Source organism: Myotis lucifugus, unplaced genomic scaffold (assembly GCF_000147115.1).
Source record: "Myotis lucifugus unplaced genomic scaffold, Myoluc2.0 scaffold_92, whole genome shotgun sequence".
Classification (NCBI taxonomy): Eukaryota; Metazoa; Chordata; class Mammalia; order Chiroptera; family Vespertilionidae; genus Myotis; species Myotis lucifugus.
Window position 1 is genome coordinate 326,924 of NW_005871140.1, and position 15,697 is coordinate 342,620.

The window sequence follows — 15,697 nt, forward strand, 5'->3', positions numbered from 1 at the left end:
ACTCATTAGTCAACAGAGCCAAATATCAACAGTACAACGATTGAAATTTCTTTTGAGAGCCAAATTTTTTAAACTTAAACTATATAGGTAGGTACATTGTTATTAACTTAATTTGGGTACTCCTAAGGCATAGGAAGAGCCACACTCAAGGGGCCAAAGAACTACATGTGGCTTGTGAGCCACAGTTTGCCGACCACTGATCTAGGTAATGAGATTGACTACCATGGTGTAGCAGTGTCTGGGTTCAAGTAACCCTTGAAGCATTTTAATACCATGTCACAATGCCTGTGTCATTCATCTCACGTCATCTCATCACTTGGGCATTGCAACATCTCACATTATCACAAAAAGAAGGGTGAGTATAGTATAATAGTTATTTTGAGAGAGAGAACACATTCACATAACCTTTACTACAGTACATTGTAATAATTGTTCCATTTTATTAGTAGTTGTTGTTAATCTCTTAGTTTGCCTAAGTTATAAATTAAATTTGATTATAGGTATATATGTACAGAAAAAAAAACATAGCATATATAGGCTTCAGTATTATCCGTGGATTAAGGTATTCCCTGCGGGTCATGGAACACATTTCCTATAGATAAAGGGGAACTACTGTAATCCCACCATAGAAATAAGCAGGTACCTTTTGTCATATTACTGTCTTGCCTTTGTATTGCTTTTTTTGTTTTTATTGTTATTTTATTAACCATTTTTTCATATGGTATTGTATAGTATTCATTTGTCATTTTATTAAAATATCTTTAAATTTAAACCTGCCAATGCAAATAACTAGATTGCTTTACAGAAATCTCAATCCATTAATACCCCTACCTTCAATATATGAGAATGCTTGTTTTTCTGTCATTATAGCATTAAGAAATATAATTATTTCATATTATGATATTAGGACAAAAATTATCTCATTGTTATTTTTATTTTTGGCTTTTCATTACTTGCAAGGTAACGTACTTTATATGTTAAGTTAGTACGTCATTTTCTCTACTGAAAACTGCCTATTCATGTCACTTACTCACTTATCTTCTTGGGTTCTAGTGTTTTTTTCTTCTTAAGTTCTATGAACACAATACACACAAAGAATATTAAACATTCCTTACCAAAATGTGTTGCAAATGTCCCAAATTACTGAAAGTGACTATAATGATTTTCATATATACTTTTTAATGAAAACAAATCTAACTAATTTTCCCTTTATAGCTGCTAACATTGTTTTATTTGCTGTTCAGTCTTTACAGAGCTGCAATAGCATGCTAAAGGTATGGCAGGCTGTGATTCACTCCCAACAAATCAAGAGTTGTTGGTCATGAACAAAAACTTTGCAGGTAGAATTCACCAATAAATAGGTTTTTACTTTCTAAATAATCTTTAGTTACACAGTATATAACCACTATTGAAAAGTTTTACCCACACTAAGTCTATACCATTAGTCATCTCATTTCTATGGTTCAAATTATATGGTCAATATTAAATTGATATCCTCACTTATCTCATAACCATTTGCTTCATACTTCTATCAACAAACATTTGTTGAGCGCCTATGCTGAACTTGGTCAGAATAAAGAGTATCCCAATTTTGAACAAGAGCATGTCTAAATTAAGATTCGATATCTGGGGTTTTTTATTGAATTTATTGGGGTAACATTGATTAATAAAATTATATAGGATTCAAGTGTACAATTCTATAATATGTCATCTGTATATTGCATTGTGTGTTTACTACCCCAAGTCAAGTCTTATTCCATCACCACTTATCCCCTCTGTACCCTCTTCTACCTCCCCAAGGCCCTCTTTCCCTCTGATAATCACCCTACTGTTATCTCTGTCTATGAGGTGATTTTTGCTTAGTCCCTTCACCTTTTTGCCCGGCCCTGAAACTTCCCTCCCCTCTGACAGTTGTTCTCTATCTATGAGTCTGATTCTATTTTGTTAGTTTCCTTTGTTCATTTGAATCCACATATGAGTGAAATTATATGGTACTTGTCTTTCTCTGACTGGCTTATTTCACTTAGCATAATTCTCTCCAGGTCCATCCATGCTGTCTCAAAGGGTAAGATTTCCTTCCTTTTACAGCCACGTAGTATTCCATTGTGTAAATGTGCCACCCCTTTTTATTTCTCTCATCTACTGATGGGCACTTGGGCAATATCTAAAAAGCATATTTAAGTGAAATGTTTTATGGCAAACATCTAGATAAGCTTGTCCTTCTACCTCCACCTGTTTGACATTTAGTTTCATCAGGATCATCAGCAACAAGAGCCAAATGAGGAGTAGGTATAGGAAGTGAGAAGTAAAGTGTGGGTGCTCATTAGGTGGCATAAACAAAGCTGCAAAATAAGAAGTGGAGACAATTGGATCCACCCTAGAACTTGGATCAAGAAACAAGCTTTCTGACATGAATTCAGACTTCTCCCAAAGGCAGTAATGGCAAGCCCATTTTGACTCATCTTCAAAATAGCCCCTATTATCCTCTTCCAACTGCATTTCTTTAGAATTAAAAATTGGATTTGGATTTGGATTCTAAACATAATCAAGGACTTGTTCACTGTAGGACAGTTTTTAAATCTCCAAGATCTTGGGGGGGGGGGGCAGCCAAGAACTAAGAAACACAAGCGTGGAAGATGTTCCTGTTTTCTGACAACAAAAAAGAAAAAGAAATGCTATTAGTAGCCCACCACATCTCTCCACTCCCCACCCTAACTGATGTCTGAGGGGCATCTGCTTGGCCACCTTGTGGACTCCTTTATAAGTTTTATTAAGACCAGAAACACCAGAGTGCCTTAATAAGGGAACGACTCAGCCCCATGGTTCTTCAGTAACCTTTGTCAGTGGCTCTTGACCTAACCTTTCCATGACACTTGTTTCTGTTTCCATTTAGATTTGAGCTTCCTTCCCTCAAATCATCATAGGTTTTGTAGGTCCCTCTCCTCCGACCCCCACTATATATTTCCATTTATAGACCATCTGTACCCCATGGCCCCCACAACCTCAACAGATTGTAGATCTGCTGCTATGATTTGTTTTCCCATGTGGTTGCTGAACAAAGTGCTTGCAGAATTGAAGTGAGACTGTTCTGTTCTCTTATATTCTGTTTCTCTGCCTTTTCTCAGCTCTTTCAATTCTATTAGACCTGATCATTAAAATAATGAGACAGAATAGAAGACTAATCAAAGGGGGAAAGAAATAAAGTCTGATTTTTCTCCAACCTAGCTAGATCATAAACCAGAGTGGGCACTTCCAATAGCAGAGAAGTAAAAATTTTTACCAGGCAAACAGCAAATTGCCCTGCAGGGTGGTCTGATGCTTCTGCAGTTCACAGCCCAGAACATCCTAGGACTGTCTGTACAGACTGCTGCACAGTTTACTTAGGATGGGTCAGAAGTCAGCCTTCTGAGAAATACTCCCTTCTGGATGTTCTGAATAATGGAATTCACAGGGCTCTGTCCCTTCTCTTCTGCCAGGATCATCCAGATTAAGTGTGAGATATCACTGGCTGACTTGGCCGGACAAAACATGTACTCAGATTGTCTGGCCACCACTAAATAAATTCTACATTTTGGATATCACAACAACTAACAAATATTTGGCTATCTGCTTGGCTCTGTGCTAATTACAAAGGATATAAAGGTAACTAAAACACACCCCTACACTTGAACTCACAGTCAAGTGGGGGGGAATATACCAGGTTAGTAGATAACACAATAAAATGCAATACACATTATTAGAAAATGTACCACTACTTACAAAAACAGGTGTCAAAACACTAAATAGGAAGTGACCAACTTAAGCCAGGGTGCTGACATGTATTCATTAAGTACCTCCTTTGATCCAGGCAGTGGGGAGATAGAAGTGAACACAGCTTCTATCTCTATGTAGTGTACTAGTAAGTCAAGCTGTAGAGACACACCTAGGACAAATAAATACCTAAAGTACAATTATAAATAGTGGAAATTGCCATGAGAAAAAGAACAAGGTGGTACAATAGGGTAACTAATAGGTAGAATGATAGGGAGAACTAATCAAAATCCAGAAATCAAGGAGGGGTTTTTAGAAAAAAAATGACATTAAAGTTTAGACATGAGAGGAAATGACATTACAATTAAGTCATAGAGGAGAGTTACTGAATCACCTTGGCTTGCAGGAGACTTGAATTTGGTGTTAGCATTTTAGTGATGTTTGTTATCATGGTGTATCATAGCTTATTCTGACTAATAGAGAAAGATTTGGAGAACTGACCAGACACTTCCCATATTATACTTATTTCCTTGTAAACATTCTAATTATGTTTTCATGGGTGTGTTTTATTGCTTGTATATAACTGACATTTTTAATTGCTCTTGTTAATCAATTCTCCTCTGCCCCTAACCAATAGTCTTATAGCAAATAATAACAACTTCACGGAGCTAATGTAACAAATAAATAGCAGACTAGACATGATATCACTAATATGTGGAATCTAATAAACTGACAAACAAAATAGCAAAATAGAACCAGAGTCATGGATACTAATGTCAGAGGGAAGGGAATGGGGGCTACTGGATAAAAGATGGTGAAGAACATATATGCATAGCCCATGGACAGACAACAAAGTGGTGAAGGCCAGGGGAGGGGGAAGCAGGGGCTGGGTGGAGGTGGGCAAAGGGGGATAAATGGAAGATATCTTTAATAATGTCAATAATAAGCAACAATAAATAAATAACAGACTAGATAATCAAAACTTATTCCACTCTCTCCCTTCTTTGTCTTCTTTCTATCTTTTCTTCCTTGCTTGCTACCTTCCTTCCTTCCCTACTTCTCTCTTCCCTTTCTTTCTCATCCATTTCTCTTCCTCTATTCTTACCACCCTCTTTACACAATGGCTGCTCAATAACTACTGATTACCTGTTATTTGATTAAAATAACCCCCAAAGTGCTAAATACTGTCCTTCTTCTCATCTTCCCCCTTCTCTTCTTTTCCTCTCTTCTCCCACCGAGATCTCTAATCTGGTCCAGGCTAATTCTCTTTGTTCTTTTTTCTCCTTTGGTGTGGTCCAGAGATTCAGTCTGACAGTTTTAGGTAGATGTTGGGAGTAGGGCTTCCACTTCTCTGAGGCCCCTTTTGGCTTCTAGACTGTATAGTGGGACCCCATTTCTCCAACCCTCCTTATACCTAGTGCATGCAAGTCCCTTTTCTAGAAAACTTCTATTATTACCATAATCAGAAACAGCCAGGGGATCACAAAAACCTTTGTCAAGAGAAAATCACAGAGCTTAAGAAATCTTACAGGTCTTTAGGCTCATGGTGCCTGAAGTCCTGCTTCCCTCTCTGAAGTGGTAACTGGACCAAAGGAACGCGATTTTAAATTGCACTGAAAAGGATAAAAGATAAGCAAGTCTTGAGCTAGCAACCCTACTAACATTGCATGGCAAGGACTGCATATGAGCACCTGTATTGGGCGACAGAGCTCCCCTACTTATTTACATGACTCTGGCCATGGCTCCTGAGATCCTCCTTTATCCTGAAATTTGCCCAGTTCCAACCCTTTGACTCTGTCTCTAGTTTTCAGCCCTAGACTCAGCTGTGGTTTCTATCAGCCATGGTGCTTCCTCTACTTATCTTTCAAAGTCCTCTGATGTCTGTGCTTGGACATCTCCTCTGGCTCCATTTATTTAGGCTGATCCTCAGAGACCCACCTTAACTCTGACTCCAGTAGACCAGCCCAAGGAGAAAGTGTGAACATATGAAGAACCTACAAATAAATACCTTTTAAAAGTGGACAAGATGAAGTGTTTAGTGCAAAAGGTATGCTGCTGCCTACTAGCACCTGCTCATGAAAGCCAGTTAAGTTTTCAGGAATTTTGCAAGTCAGTTGTTTAACATAGCCATTATTAAAAATTAAGTTGGTTAGCCCTTGTTGGGTGGTTCAGTTAGTTGGAGTGTCAACTCGTACACCAAAAGGTTGTGGGTTTGATTCCCAGAAAGGGAATATAACTAGATTGTGGATTAATGATTGAAATCAGGCCAAGTGTGACCACCAATGCTGATTGGGAGGACCTGCATTTGAGCTACCAGGGATCTAATCTGTCATTCCTGGTAGACACGAGCCAAGATGTTTGTAGTCCAGAGGACACTGGTAGCCATCTTGGAAACACAAATGAAAGAGATGCCCAAGAATGAATATAAGCTGAGAAAGTAGAACCAAAAATGGTGATACGTAACAGAGGGTTCGTATCTTTACATGAGGAAAGTGCAGGAAAAAGTAAATACTCTTATCCTGATCATGTGTGTGTGTATATATACACATATATCCAACCAGAGAGCAAGCTGTCTGTAGACTGAAATTTTTTATTGCACCTTTTTGTATCTGTAGCTAACTTAACACTGCACCCTGTAGGTAGTGGAGGACAAGCAATAGTAAGTGCTTACTAGACATGTGCTTAATAGAATTGGCTAGTAATTCCAGGGAAGATTGTGTAGGAAGTGGAGTGAATCGGAGTCAAGCCCTCTTCCCTTCTTTGCCAAGCAGCCGATTTGAATCCATCTGTCATCATCTGTGAATGCCCCAGGGAAAAGGAATGAAGCCATGTGGTTCTTGAGTCCAAAAATTCAGTTTCTCACCCAGAGGAGGTTGTAGTTTTCTGCTGGACTATAGGTATGCCCTGCTTTTCCAAAGGTCACCTTGCACCACTTCGCTTTTACGAAAGATCTACCTACATTGGTACTTACTTTTACTAACCAAAAAAAAATCTGAAGAATATTTGTGCTTTAAAAAAAAAGGCAAAAAGTGAAAATAGTGTTCAATGTTTGTTTTGCAGCAAACCGGTTAGAGGGGCAGTGCACACTTGTAACTGCACCATACATGCATTATTTCTAGTTTATATAGGCTGTGTAGCATATCATTCCTGCTCCTACTCTATGTTGACGTTATTTTAAGTGTCATGTATTATTTGGTATGATTGGTTTGATTATTATTTGGGTGTGGGAATGCTCCTCAGTTTTTCTTGTATAAATTAATGGTAATTGCTTTATGCCATTTTGGATAACAAAAGGTTTCATAGGAACACTGTACTTTCAGATAGTGGGGCAAACCTGCACAGTTCAAATAAGCCATAGCCTTTCAGTAAGCATCAACACTAAGAAGATTCCTTTGGTCTATGTTTTCATGATGCCAAATATGTGGATAACAATTAAAGTGTGCAGTTAAGTGCTCACTTTGGCAGCACATATATTAAAATTGGAATACAGAGAAGATTAGTTTGGCCCCTGTGCAAATTCATGAAACATTCCATATTTTTTAATATGCTGTCTGGAGTCAAATTACCTGGGTCTGAAACTAGCTATTTAACCTATCTGTTTATTCATCTGTAAAATGGGGATAATATATGTAAAATAGATATAAAAATATATTTAAAACATATTATAGGTTGTTGGGAAATAAATTGGTTAACACTGAAAAAAATATGTAGTTAATATATCTCAAAAATCTATGCATGTGACACCACATTAACAAAATATCCAATTACTTAAGCAGACTTCTCATGTCTATCCAGGAGTCTGGCCCCATGTCAGTGAAAGTGATGGCAATACATGTGACAGTCCCAAAGCTGTATAGACTGTGACTCTGAATGATACCAGCCACCTACGACTTGGAGAGGGAGATAACTATAAACACAGGCAAATCATGTGAGTGTTTGTTATATTTTAAGTTGAAAGAGGAAATAACCATGTTAGGAATGCTGCCTCTTGCTTTCCCATCCCTTTCTTGTCTTTCCTCTGCAACTCCATTGCTACCCAACATACAATATGTCTTATTTGTATTAATCTAATCCTTTCTCCATTTCCCAGAACATAAGCTCCAGGAGGGCAAGGATTTGTCTCTACTTCTGTTCATTGCTCTAATCACAATACCTTAATAGACTATGGTATATAGTAAACTAGAGGCCCGATGCACGAAAATCGTACATTCAGGGGGGCTTCCTCCGCCCACCCTGCACCCTCTCACAGGAGAGCCCTTGGGGGATGTCCGACTGACGGATGTCCAGGAGCTGTCAGTCGGACATCCTTAGCACTGCCACTGAGGCAGGAGAGGCTCCTACCACTGCCGCTGCTCCCGCCAGCCATGAGCCCCACTTCTGGCTGAGCGGCGCTCCCCTGTGGGAGTGCACTGACCACCAGGGGGCAGCTCCTGCATTGAGCGTCTGCCTCCTGGTGGTCAGTGCACGTCATAGCAACCGGTCATTCTGCCTTTTGGTCAATTTGCATATTAGCCTTTTATTATATAGGATGCTCAGTAAACGTTGGTTAAACAAATGAGATGTCCTGAAGGATAGTTATTTGCTAATCAATTAATAAACCAGAAATTATAATGGCTGGGTTAAAAAAAATACCTTTTTTTCCCCTGAATTAAGTTAAAAGACCCTGTGACTTAGTGAGTGCTGTCTCAACTACAATCTTAACTACAATATAGCTTTATGACTATAATCAATTTGCTTAACATAATGCCCCTTTGTTTCTCCATCTGGAAAATGGGGAAACAGTGCCAGCCCTTTATTCTTCAAAAACTTTTAACTATCCTCAAAGAGATAATAGCTATAAAGGTGTCAAGTTAAAGATACAATGCAGGAGCTTAGCATGGATGGTTTTCCATAAAATTAAACAATTATCTCAGTTGTCCATTTACTTACTAAACCAGTAAAACTCCATTTCAGCTTTTATTCTTATGTATACTTATAAACATAAATTCATCAGTTTTCTATTTCCTATTTCATCCAAAGTATTGTTATTATAAATTTTAACTAACCATTTTCAAGTCAAACTGCCACTTTCTATACTTCAAATCTGCCTTCATCGTCACAACCTTTTTAATGATAGACATACTCATCGAATCCACTCTAACTGATCCTTATGAAAAATGTGAAATGTCATTTCTCCAGGGTAACCATCCTTCGTCCTCCCCACATATTAATAGCAAACCAGTCTTTCTGGGGTGGGACTTCCAGTCATCCTGTCCCCAGGTTCTCCTTTAAGCCGAAGTCTGGTTTTTTTAGGGTCTCCCTTCCAGTCTTGAAAAAGAGACCCTGTACCTTTAATAACAGAGACCTGGTGAGAGGTTTCTTTCCAAACTTGTTCCCTGGCTTCCAAGTGACGAAACCAGCTGTAATTTGAGAGCAGAGAGATCCTCAGGATATCATTAGCCAAAGGAAAAGCTCGGCATTCCCACCCAGCCCAGGAGTTGAAATAGCACCAGAGGGCCAGAGCCAGCCTTTCTCTCCAGCTCCAGGCTCCAGCTCCCAGCAGCAGGGGAAACTCTGGGAGAGAGCTCCGAGCAGCAGATCCTGTCCTGCCAAACCCTGAGACCCGCAGGGGGAAGAGCCTGCTGAGTTGCAGCCGCCCAGCAGCACGTAGCGCGGGAACACAGAGCCCTGTGCATCCTGCGCTGCTGTCCCTGCTGCCCAGGCGCTGGGGCCACAGCCCCATGAAGCCTGCTGGAGAGGGGGCACCAGGGAGCAGCAAGCCAGCGGGGCCTGAGGCTGACGCTGTCTCGGGGAGGCGGCCCTGACTCCCAAGGGGACCCCCTTCCTCGTGTCCCAGCGCAAAGTCTTCTCCAGGGGTCCCCTGTCCTCCTGCAGCCACAAGATGGCCTTCCTGAAGCTGCTCTGGCTGGGTCTCTTCTGCCACCTGTGTCAGGGCTACTTCGATGGCCCCCTCTACCCGGAGATGTCCAATGGGACGCTGCACCACTACTTCGTGCCCGACGGGGACTACGAGGAGAACGATGACCCCGAGAAGTGCCAGCTGCTCTTCAGGGTGAGTGACCACAGGCGCTGCTCCCAGGGGGAGGGCAGCCAGGCCAGCCGGCTGCTGAGCCTCACCCTGCGGGAGCAATTCACGGTGCTGGGCCGCCAGGTGGAGGACGCGGGGCGGGTGCTGGAGGGCATCAGCAAGAGCATCTCCTACGACCTGGACGGGGAAGAGAGCTACGGCAAGTACCTGCGCCGGGAGTCCCACCAGATCGGGGATGCCTACTCCAACTCGGACAAGTCCCTCACGGAGCTGGAGAGCAAGTTCAAGCAGGGCCAGGAGCAGGACAGCCGGCAGGAGAGCAGGCTCAACGAGGACTTCCTGGGGATGCTGGTCCACACCAAGTCCCTGCTGAAGGAAACGCTGGACATTTCCGCGGGGCTCCGGGACCGATACGAGCTGCTGGCCCTCACCATCCGGAGCCATGGGACCCGGCTAGGCCGGCTGAAAAACGATTATCTTAAGGTGTAGGTGATGGGGCGTCCTGCAAGCAGAGGGGACCGTGTCTGCCCTGCCGTGGAGGGAGGGGGACAGAAGACAGGGCTAACATTCCCCATAAAGTTCGTTTTTCTATCCAGATTTGCACTTGGAGAGTGATCTGAAGTCATGTTTGAAAAGGAAAGAAGTGGGTTTGGTTTCTGTACATTATTTATGAGACTGCATTGACTCGCCACCTGCAAAGACCGTGCTAAGCCATGCCTCCCACCTTTCCTCAGAGGCTGGGTAACTGCAGAGACACCTGTTCCAGCCACCTCGAAAAGGACACCCTTTACACAGTGTTGAGTTTCCCCATCGTAGAGATTTGCTGCAAATACCCAGACGGCAGAGTGCTCGCTCCTTCCCCCTCGCAGCCTTCTCTCCTGGGCGCTGGAAGCTGTCAGTGCTGCCTGTGTTTCGGAGGAGGCCCAAGCACTGCTCTGCATGCCTCCGGGCAGGATGGAAGCTGCCTGCTTCCTCTTCACTTTTTCTCTCTTATTTATTACCATTGTCTCTAAGGTTTTGTTTTAAGGTTTGTTTGTTTTTTTGTTTTGTTTTGTTTGTGTTTTGGTAAGAGTATTGGCTAGAAACTATATGCAAATCATTCTTTGCAGGGAGATGTCCGAGTGCCTGTGTGTGTAAATCAAAGCGGCCACCTTTAAGAAGTCTAAGGTTGGTGGTGGTTGGGCACTCACGTCGATATGTTGATTTGCTATGTCTCTCACTGTATGTCTGTGTCATCAGTGCTCCGGTCCATTAGGAAGAAGTAGCTTGTTTGCTTGAACACACCCCCAAATGCCTTATGAGTGAGGTTATCAATATATTCTTTCTCACTTAGGGGTCTTGCTTCTGTTTGCTTATTGGAGACTTGTACTTCAGGTAGGGGGAATTCTAATAACTCCTTCACCAAGTTTTATTATTCAGACAATAAATATGTTCTTGTGTAACGCTGGCTTATTTTCTAATTTCTATGTGTAACTTTCACATTGCCAAGAGGGGCCAAAGCAAAAGGAAAGAGAAGGATGGGACGTAAGCCAGTTTACTTAGAGTGTATATGAAAGGCAGAGGGATAGCTACGTACCTGGCACTCCTTCCTTCCCTGGCCACCCTTATGATCCTCAAAAGGAAAAAAAATCTAGGCCATGTCAGAACTTGATCTCTGTCTGCTGGTCTGCCTAAAAACTCTAGTGTTCTCCAGTTTTTCCCATAGAATCAACTGGAAAACTTTAGGCCAGGGCTCATACCTTATATGCCCTCAGAATGCAGAGGGAGTGTTCCATTCAAAGCTATAGGAACTACAATGGTGTTTAGTCATTCTGAAGCCATGTCTATGTTGTTTAATTCATACTTTAAAAGGATGGAAATGCACTTTATTTCATATCTTTCCCTGGCCAGTTCTCATCCTCACTTAAATTTGCTTTCTTTTCACACATACACACAGAGGGAAATAAATAAATGTTCATAACCTACTCTTCAACAGTGAGCCATTTTTGTCTCTTAATGCACAAGGAATCCAGTTTTCAATTCCTATGAATTGTCAAATATCCTCCTGCTAAGTAGGGGAAACTGAGGCTCAGAAAATGATTGATCCTCAGCTAGTTGTAACTGTTCCAGGTGTCTTACATTTGAGTATAGGACTTTCCCATAGTGCTCTTTTCAAGGATGCTGAGAGATGAGAGGAGTGGCATAAGGCCTGAGGCTTTGGATAATTATTTTATTGTTTAAAATAAAAAACACATGGAATACTATTTAAACTAATCATTTGTAATTTCCTCATCCAGAAGCCTGTTTTTAGCTGCCTCTAGACTGGTGTGTAGTAAGAAGGTAAATGATCATTTAAAAGCATTATTCTTTATCCTATGAAAGATGAGGGAAATAACAGCAGAGGCAAAGGAGATGATATTTGTACTGAGATGATTGTAGTTTGTAGTCACAAGCTATTTCAAAGCTTTCATATCATTCACTCCACAGTGCTCAAGTCTAATCCATGGGCATATTAAATGTCATCTCCTCAATTTTCCCAACTGTAATAGAAGGACATTAGAAACGTGACATGGATGGAAAACTGGTTTTCTCACACATGCTAATTTGAATCAATTGGTAATGGTTGTGTTCAGTACTACGTTGAGAACAATTTAAAAGACACAGATGTAAAGAGTGCTATCCCCCATCAGCGATGTCCTCCATGAGTGCAGGGTGGGGCGGGGTGGCACATCTGCTACAAATTTAAAAACCCTGAAATAGATCAGGGATGAGGCTCTTTCCAGTACTAACATTCTATGATTTCTACAAAACCAGAATGAAATGATCTGACATTGAATCATCCATTCAAAGCTAGAAGAACAGCCAGCAATCCCACAGTCTTATATAAATGGCCCCAGAGGCCAAATGGGAATTTCCAGGTGGGGAGAGGGAGCCATCTCGGATGGCTAACCCAGAGGCGAGCATCACAAGGTTTTTCCAAATCCTCTGATGGCTGGGAGATAGCACCACAGATTTTTTTCCTCCCTGCTTCCCAGTTTTTCTTATTAGGACTTTAATACTCACACGGTGACAAATTCTTTGTTCAAAGTAGTGGTTCATTAGTTCTTAGACCGTGAAATATTTTGAGAATCTGATGAAAACTACATACTGCTTTCTCTCCTGAAATATCTACTTACAAACACATCCATACAATTTGGGATATGTGTTGTTTTTATACATATTTGTCAATGACTTAATATTTGTCAGGCACTGAGTTAGGCTGTGGGTAATTCTGGGATATGACAAAGCCTTGGGACTTCATCTAACCAAAAACTTTTAAAGCCTCTTAGAGTTTTATTTGGAGAAAGATGCATTTATTATTTTTTAAATAACAATGAAATAGCTAACCTTTTGGAAACTCATATTTTTTATCAGGCCCCATGCTAAGAACTTTACCTGAGTTATTTCCCTCAGTCCTAACAACAAACAGTCTGAGGGGAGCATTTTATAAAAGGAATTGGCACATGCCAAACGCTTAGAATAGTATCTGACAGACTGAATCCTCTATAATTGCTACTTGTTAGTACTGTCATTATCATTATCATTATTTTTATAACTTAGGCCCAGATATTCTAGGTAATATCCCCAAGGTTAAACTGTGTGTTGTCATATATACGTTACTATGTTCTCACATTTTAAATGAATGAGTATCTAGTGAGATAGATAATCAAACAAAAGAAGAATGCAAAGGGTAGGGGTCCCGTGAGGCTGCCAGCTGTCCACTCCAAGCGTGGTCCCCTGTAGGCCAGTCAGCCTACCTCCTCCTGCAGTTTAGATGTCAGACTGGTGTCAGTCAGAAGCTGAGTGGCTCCTCTGTTTACAGAATTCCTCAATACTTTCTCTGTATGATTCATTGTTTAATACCACTAATCTTTACGCTCCCAGTCTGACCATGTGAAACTTCCCCATGCCTACTTTGAAGCATTTCTACTTTGAAGATAGAGATCTGTCTATCTACAGTCTGTGGATGAAGAACACCAGGCCACCTTAGCCTCTGCAGCACCCACAGCCATGCTCATAGAAGCCAGCAGAAGCCGACAGATGTAGGTGTGTTACAAACATTAGCACCGAAAGACTAATCCATGGTTCACATACTTTTCAATGTCTTTTAAACTCTCCTTTATAACTCTACTAAGGAAACTGGCTCAAAATTTTCTGAGAAAAATCTAAAACTTAGATGATAAACTGTTTTAACAAATAACAAAAATGCCCATGAAAATCACTTAAAGATATGAAATCAACCAAAAGGGTAGTATGGTCGAATTTCCTTAGGGCATTTTTCAGAGGCTGATTATAAAAATCTTCTTGACACGGAATACTTGAATATGAAATACAAGTGCTAAATGTGGTTTATACATGTTTTCATGTAAAAGAAAAAAACAACATAAGTCTTGGTTAGAAATAAAATACAGACATGCATAACAATTCACTAAGTATAGAGAATGAGATCCTGTGACTTATCTTAGTAATTTTGGAATTAGGGTGGTCCTTAGGAATCCTGTTTCATGAGTCAGAATCCCAATGGCTCTGTCATCCATCAAACATTTTCAAAGTGCCCCCATATGAGGTACCCAGGATAGAAACAGTATGTAGACATGTGGAAACTGACACTTAAACACAGAATTAGAGTGTGGCAGCATGGGGTTTTGGCCCGTGGACAAGGTTTTGTGGGAACTCACTGAGAGTCTAAACCAGAATTATCTGGAAAATGTAAAAGCATTATAAATAATATAAAGATTTATATAGACACATTTACATGAAATAGCAGTGTCATTGCTGATGTTATTATTGTAGTTGCGTTGCCTTTTAAACATATTTTCTGATTATCTAACCCATACCTGCTGAATTCTAATAACATGGCAAACAGCGAAACACAAAGAAAAGAAAATTGTTTGAATTTTCAAACTCCCCTTCTGTACACAAACTAAAAACTATTGGCATTTTGGTGTACATTCTTTCAGTACTTTTTATACAGATCTATGTATGTATTTTTTCTTTAGAAAAACTATTACAGTAACACATTGTTTTGGAGCCAATGTCTACTTTAGGTTTTAACTTTGCTTAATTGCTTAAATCTTTTTTAAATGCTTAAATCTAGCCACAGCACTTTTAAGAGGCAGCAGTTCTGGGTTCCAGGCTTGTCCCTTCCTGTATTAGCTGTACAATTTTGAGAAAGTTCCTTAAATGTTCCAAAACTCAGTCACTATGTTGCAAAATGAAGATAATAATAGCTAATATTTATCAAACAGGCACTGCTCAAAGTGTTTTTCCTTATTTTATATAAACCTCCCAGGGTTATATTTCAAATAGATGTCATATTTTCTGAACTTTTTGAATGAGGGAAACTGAGGCAGAAAGAGGTTAAATGACTTACCCAAAGTCTCACAGCTAGACAGGAATGGAGTCAAAGGCAGGCAGTCTGACTGCTGTATGGCCCTTGTAACCACTAATGATACTTTTCCTTTCTAAGGCAGAAGACCAGATGTACTTAACTCCCTTCCTGTTCTAGGATCTATGATAAATAGCCTGTGAAATGAACATTTTCCTTATATCATTTTCTTAATTGGAAAAATTCAAACTCAATTTCCCTCAAAGAACTATTTTTTCCCACTTTATTTTATGTTGGGTGAAGTATAAATGTCTTAGAGCTGCATGCATTAGGCTGATTCTTTGCCCAAAGACAACTGGCTTCTTGCTCAATTTTGTATTTTCCAAGCACTTTCACATGTATTAGCACATGTGGTCATAATACATGTTTACAGACACTGCACTGTCAGGACAGTTCATGGTATTCACTACCTGGAAATGAAAGCCAACATTCACAGCCAGAGAAGTTAGTCAGGACTGAACCCAGATATAAAGATTCCTTGTCCAGGCACCACTTTTCTTGCAGGTCTGCCT

General features: G+C 40.5%; 1 protein-coding gene and 1 pseudogene across 1 annotated transcript; both read left to right on the plus strand.

The window, feature by feature from the left end:
• The first annotated feature begins 7,199 nt into the window (after positions 1–7,199).
• LOC111826647 lies at positions 7,200–7,290 on the plus strand (annotated as a pseudogene).
• A 1,914-nt stretch (positions 7,291–9,204) lies between these two features.
• FIBIN (fin bud initiation factor homolog (zebrafish)) lies at positions 9,205–11,220 on the plus strand. Its single transcript, XM_006091590.3, has one exon. The coding sequence runs from the start codon at positions 9,632–9,634 to the stop codon at positions 10,265–10,267; it is 636 nt and encodes a 211-aa protein (XP_006091652.1). The 5' UTR covers positions 9,205–9,631; the 3' UTR covers positions 10,268–11,220.
• Positions 11,221–15,697: the final 4,477 nt, after the last annotated feature.